General features: G+C 51.7%; 1 protein-coding gene across 1 annotated transcript; it reads left to right on the forward strand.

Moving 5' to 3' along the window:
* Window positions 1-58: 58 nt before the first annotated feature.
* TLX1 (T cell leukemia homeobox 1) lies at window positions 59-5,213 on the forward strand. Its single transcript, XM_005416416.2, has 2 exons — window positions 59-300; window positions 3,661-5,213. The coding sequence occupies exons 1-2, from the start codon at window positions 248-250 to the stop codon at window positions 3,881-3,883; spliced, it is 276 nt and encodes a 91-aa protein (XP_005416473.1). The 5' UTR covers window positions 59-247; the 3' UTR covers window positions 3,884-5,213.
* The last annotated feature ends 942 nt before the right edge of the window (window positions 5,214-6,155 follow it).

The raw sequence follows: 6,155 nt of genomic DNA on the forward strand, positions 1-6,155 counted from the left end.
TGCTGATGTGTCGCTGCTTGCTTCTTTGCCTCTCATCCCCCCTCCTCCCGTGTCCCCCCCAGTGGCCCTCTCACCCTTCACTGTAACACGCCGTATAGGTCACCCCTACCAGAACCGCACGCCCCCCAAGAAGAAGAAGCCGCGCACCTCCTTCACCCGGCTGCAGATTTGCGAGCTGGAGAAGCGCTTCCACCGGCAGAAATACCTGGCCTCGGCCGAGCGCGCTGCCCTGGCCAAGGCCCTCAAGATGACGGACGCCCAGGTGAAGACCTGGTTCCAGAACCGGCGCACCAAGTGGAGGTGAGGGACCGCGGGTCTCGGTGGACCGGGGTGGGGCAGTCCGGGGGTACAGACCTTGCTGCCAGCAGCTCTGCCAGGAGCCCTGATGGCAGCGCAGAGGCGTGCAAGCCCCGTGTGTGTGTGAATGTGACCGTGTGTGGACACGCGTGTGCATGCACAGCGGTGTGTGTGTGTGAATGTGGTGTGCGCACACCTGCGGGCGTGTGTGCAAGCAGGACACGCGAGTGTAACTACACGGTCAGTGCGAAGGCCACGCGTGCCCGTGTGTGCCCGCACGCTCTCTGTGTGTGTGTGTGTGTGTGTGTGTGTGTGTGTGTGTGTGTGTGAGCGTGCACGGGGTGTGAGTGCACAGCACAGCCCCGCGAGTGTGGGGGGCTGCGGGCCGTGTGAGCACACCGGACCTGAGTGCAAAAACGCGTGCGGGTATGCCACGGGGATGAGCGTGTGTGAGCACACAATTGTGCAGTGAGTGCGGTCAGTGGCACCAGAGGGTGCAGGGACTCCCCCGCCTCTGTCCGCAGCAGCGGCGAGTGGGAGCCCCTGGCCCGGGGCTGTCGGAGTACCGGGCTTTGCACAGCGCGGAGATTTTCGTCCCCGCGGGGTTCGCGGCGCCTCCTTGCCCAAACGCTTTCTTTTTGTTCTGCTGCCGGGCGTGCCAGTAAAGCCGGAGAGGAAGAGAAGGCTGGGCTCACACGGAGCCTCTAGGGCTCCTTTGCAGTGACCCTGCCCCTCCCAAGCTGCACGTTCCCGGGATGTTCCCGAGGGAGACACCCCAGCCCTGAGAACATCTCCTGCCCTGGGCCGGCTGCTGAGCTGCTGGCTGCTGCGCACTGGGTGCTGGAGGGCGGGCAGGCAGCTTCTTCAAAATGGGGGGAAAGGACTTCCCCAGAGTCTTCGCAAGGGTTAACAGGACAGTGATTGCCTGAGTATGCTGAGGTTGGGTAAGAAATGGGGATCAAGGAACTTGAAACCAAGAGGGGGTGTGAATTCTCAACCCAAGTGAGTTCTTCCCTAGAGAATCCATGGTAGTGCAATTCCCCAACTGTTAGGAAGTCTCTGTCTGGAGTGATCTCTGTTGGCCAGAAAAAGAATCCTGGAGGAGGAACAGTCCTGCTGTGGCCTGCAAAATGGGGTCAGCTGTGTCTTCTAACCAGGTTTCCTAAGGAAGTGAGGCAAATCCATCTGTCAATACTCTTTGCGTCTGTTGGCTAAATTCAGCCTCTTTTGGCAGAGGTGCAGAGGATACAAACCTATTCACATGTTTTACAAAAAATAGCTGGGTAAAGAGAAACAAAATCCTGCTTCTGCCTAAGGGAGAGGCTGCAGCCAGACCTCAGCTGTAATATTAGACATGGGAGAATCTCTGGCCTGAGCCAGAGGAACACAGACATGTAAGTTCTGCTTGGATGCATCTGTGCCTGCCGGGTGTTGCGATGGAGATGTGGGTGCCCCTGGCTGATAGCACACCCAGCTTCCTGCCTCAGAGCCCTGCACTGGGCAGTGGGCTCTGAGTGGTTCCTGGAGCACTGGGAGCTGGAAGGAGCTGCTGTAGGCTTGGCCTGAATGAGGCAGTGGGAGTATCTAAGAAAATAGAGTTGCTGTAAGACTTCTGAGCAGTTAAACTGCTTGAATGCAGATTGGGGGGAAGAGTCTTGCCTCTGCCCCTTGCCTGGTTGTCTCCACTGCAGGGAGGTGGCTGTGATCCCCTCCTCAGATTTGGGTTCTTGCTGTAGACACAGCTCTTTCCAGGCAGGTATGAACCTGGAAATCCCATTCTGATGAGAATCCATGATTAGACCAGCTGCTTGCAGGAGGGAGACACTCGGGAGCAAAGTGCTCACAGCCACGGTACTCCTGATCGCCCTGGACTTGGGGCTCCCTCCCTCCTCCTGGAGCATCTCCTCGTTGTGCAGGGAGTCATTAAATATTCATTGAGGCAGAGACTGAGCTGCTCCCCAGGCAGGTGCAGCTCTGAGCCTGCTCTTCCCAGGATGTCTTATGTGGGATGTTGACACAGTGATTAGAACAGGGACTGAGCCCTGAACTACCTGCTCCCAGGAGGGAACACTGGCCACACGTCTGGAGGCTTGGGTGCCCAGAGGCCCACTGCTGGCATCCAAGTGCCAGCCTGCTTCCCCACTGGGAGACAGGGACCCCTGCCCTGTGCTCTGAGATGCCACTGTGGAGATCAGAGCTGCCACTTCCAATTCCCATGGCCAAAGGGGATGAGACATCTCACATCCCCCCGAGCTGCTAAATTAAAAAGCTGCCATTTCCTGTGTCACCGGTCTACTGAAGCTGCTGAGAGGATGTCAGCTGAGCCTGGGGGTGTGAGGGAGGGAGGGGATGCTTTGGGAATCATCCTGGGACCAGCACTCTGAGTTGTTCCCAGGTTTTCTCAGCAGCATCAATAGAGGTGCCAGGTGAAGTAGGGCTGAGTGTAAGCTGCAGACTTTAGATGACCTGCCATCCAAGCAAGCAGGACTGGCGCTTCTGTTGTGGATACAAGAGGATTCAGGCCATTTCTACCTATCCCATTCTCTGCTCCTAGGCAGCCCAGAGCCAGGGCCCAACCAACACTGGAAAGAGCCCCTTCTGACCCCCTAACACCCTCTCCTCGGGGGTCACCTCTGCTGGTGTCATACCAGGCAGACACACACTCAAACTGTTCAGAAAAGCACTGTCATTCACCCTTTCCAGAGAGTATATTCTGTGCTTTGATTTTTGTTACTACTAAAAAATGTGTTTCTAGTGTTTAGCTGAAATTTTGCTGCCTGCTACAGGAATGTTTTTGCCTTCATCCAAGCTGTCAACAGCTGGTCACCACTGCATGGCAGACAAGGTGGCAAACCTGGATGCTGGAAGGGGATGTCCAGGGTGACACTCCCCATCTCCCAGATGTGTGGCACTGCCAGTCACTGTCTCACCCCATCCTGCTCCATGCTTCTTCCTGGGGCTTTGCATACTTGGCTCTTTCTGTTAGACTAGAGGGGACTGCAACTTTTGCAATGCTGTTTTGTGACACTTCAGGTGTTTTGTCCCTGTTTGTTTTTTTCCTGTGGGCAGAGAGTAATCCAGAGCTGTGGGCTGTTCTCAACTCTTTTTGATCTGAGCAGTGTTTTTGCCAAGGCCAGGAAGAGAGACAGACAGACCCAGTCTATGGGATTTACTGGGATTTAAATCCCAGTTTATGGGATTTACTGGCCATTTGTGTAGGGGATGTGGGACCATGCCATTGCAAGGCACCCTCTTTTCCTACCCCTGCCCTCTCACATCATGAGCACCCAGCACAACTGAATCTCTCTGGAGACACTCCTCCCTTGCTGCCCCAGGCCCCCCTAATGCCTCCCTCTCTCCTAGGAGGCAGACAGCGGAGGAGCGGGAGGCTGAGCGGCAGCAAGCAAACCGCATCCTCATGCAGCTGCAGCAGGAAGCCTTCCAAAAAACCATCAACCAGCCCATCCAAGCCGACCCCATCTGTGTCCACAACTCCTCTCTCTTCGCCCTTCAGAATCTCCAGCCTTGGTCTGATGACTCCACCAAGATCACCAGTGTCACCACTGTCGCCTCTGCTTGTGAATAAGTCTGGCACCCACTGGTGGCACCTACACCTTCTACTGGCAGGGCTGTCCCCAGGGGGACACGAGGCATCCTTGGTGGGACATGTAGCAACTCTGTTTCATCCCAAGGAGGACTGGAACCCCCTGATCCTCTGGCCACATGCATCCTATGTATCCAGCTGGCAAAGCCCTCTACAAGGAACAAAAAGAAGGAAAGTCATCCCAAAAACTCTCCCTAGCCATGGAGTTGCTGGAGCAGCAATGCTGTCTCACCTCCCCCCAATCCTTTTGTTCTCCTGAAAGTCTCCAGTGTCGACCCTGAACTTGCTGACGTGCTGCCAGACAAAAGCCTAGCCCTGACAGACACAGCCGCTGGTGATCATCCTGCTGGGGGAGAGGAAAACTTCCTTAGGATTCTACTGGCGGCAGTGCAAAGTCTATGTACACCCATATATACATGTATATCTATATATAGATATATATAGATATATGTTTTGAACTGTTGGCTTGAAAGAAAAGGAGAAGGCTCCCTGGGAAGCATGGTCTCTGCTGTGAGCCTTCTTGGGTTGTCTGCACCGGGGACGTTCGGGAATGCAACAAATGGAGGAAACAGCAGCAATTTCTGCTTGTGCCAGATGGGAACCCTTCAGATCTCACCTCGCTGTCTCTCCTCCCCTTTTTCATTAATTTTTTCTTGCAAGGGGGGAACAAGAGAAGGATCTGACAGACTCCTGAGGACGGTAAATATGATATCTCAATTGTATGAAGAGCCCAAACAGTCCCTGGCTGCCACGGACTCTGTGCCCATCAGCGAGTATTTTAATAACGAGAAGACCTGGGTGGCAGTTTGTGGGGGTAATGCAGTTTCTTTCCATGGAATATTTCCATATAATTTGCAAAATGTTGTCCAATGTTTTATTTTATCCATTTCCAATTAGAAGGCAGTTCCTGACAACAAAAAATTTATTTCACTCTCAGCTGTTTAACTTAGTTATTCTTTTAATTGTACCAAGAGAATGAGACAAAATTAAACAAAGCACTTCTAGCAAATGCCAGGAATATATAGCTATATATATATATAAACAATATATATTTTTCAGTTACTTATAATCTAAAACAGCACTGCCAATTTAAGCAGTTAGTACAAACAAGCAACCAGAAAACCAATTTTCAGTGAGATTTTTAAAGGCATTCATTTGTTTGCTTTTGTTTTGTTGTTTTGTTTTTTTTTTAAGTTATGCACTTACAAGGTGTTTTATGTGTATTCATTTTATAAAGTGCTTGTGTAATTTATGTGGAAATGAAAAAGAAAATAAAAAATCTCCAGGGTACTGAATAAATCATTTAAAGCCTTGCTGTTCCCTGTCTATTAGTTCCCCAAGAGGAGACAGCATATCACTACTACTGCTGAAGCCTGTGCTTTTTTTTTTTAAATAAAAATAGAGTTAGCATTTCCATTTGACTTTGCTCAGGTCCACTTGTCTTTGGAAGCTCCAGATGTAATATGCTGTGTTTTAATCTCTGGTCCTATAAACATTTTCAGGCTCCAACCCAACAGTGCATTTAGTTTTTGCTTTAATTGAAGCCTTTCTGGGGGCTTGCTGGGGGTGGCAGGGACTGTGCATGGGCTTAGCCTTAAACTCATGTGGAATAATTTATTGAATAAGACCTTGGAATGAGGTCTCACCTGGGTTGAGGCAGATCTACAGATATTTGTGTCTGAAACTTAATATGGAGAGGGGAATTTGAATATAAAGAAATGTGCAAGAGTACATTTTAGAGACAATCTTGCCGGGGATTATTCTGGGCACACTGTTTTCCATTTGTACTCAGCCTTGCTGCAGGACATTGTCCCCAGCTTGGCAAGCCCTTCTCAGAGGAAAACCAAACGGGTGGGAAAACTCTCATCAGTTTCCTTGGGGGAGACTCCCAGCCCTGTGGCTGGCTTCAGCCTGCTGCTTCCTTCCAGCCCTGGAGTTACTGAGTAAAGGATGTTGGAGGATACGGCTGAAAAGGGCAGGCAGCCTCGAGCAGTGGCAGGGACCCCCTGACGTGGCCCTGGGTTCCAGGCTGCCTGTGGGACATCTGCAACAAAACACCCCAAGCCTCTGATACCTGGTGGGGGACAGTGCTCCTCGAGGCTGGGTCCTCTGGGTGCAGCGTTGCTGAGGAGTTTGTTGAGGGAGAATATGAATAACCTACTTCATCCAAAACCTGCTGTTGTAGGACTGGGCTGAGAATTTATGGTGCTGCAGGATTTTCCTGTTCTGCAATCCAATGTGTATGTGAACACAG

This window comes from Geospiza fortis, unplaced genomic scaffold, assembly GCF_000277835.1.
Source record: "Geospiza fortis unplaced genomic scaffold, GeoFor_1.0 scaffold130, whole genome shotgun sequence".
Lineage (NCBI taxonomy): Eukaryota > Metazoa > Chordata > Aves > Passeriformes > Thraupidae > Geospiza > Geospiza fortis.

What these genes read in the sequence shown, in the direction of transcription:
- TLX1 (XM_005416416.2), top strand. Translation starts at nt 248, where the DNA reads ATGACGGACGCCCAGGTGAAGACCTGGTTCCAGAACCGGCGCACCAAG. An exon ending in AACCGGCGCACCAAGTGGAG is followed by an intron (nt 301 to 3,660) that starts GTGAGGGACCGC and finishes CCTCTCTCCTAG; the next exon opens with GAGGCAGACAGCGGAGGAGC.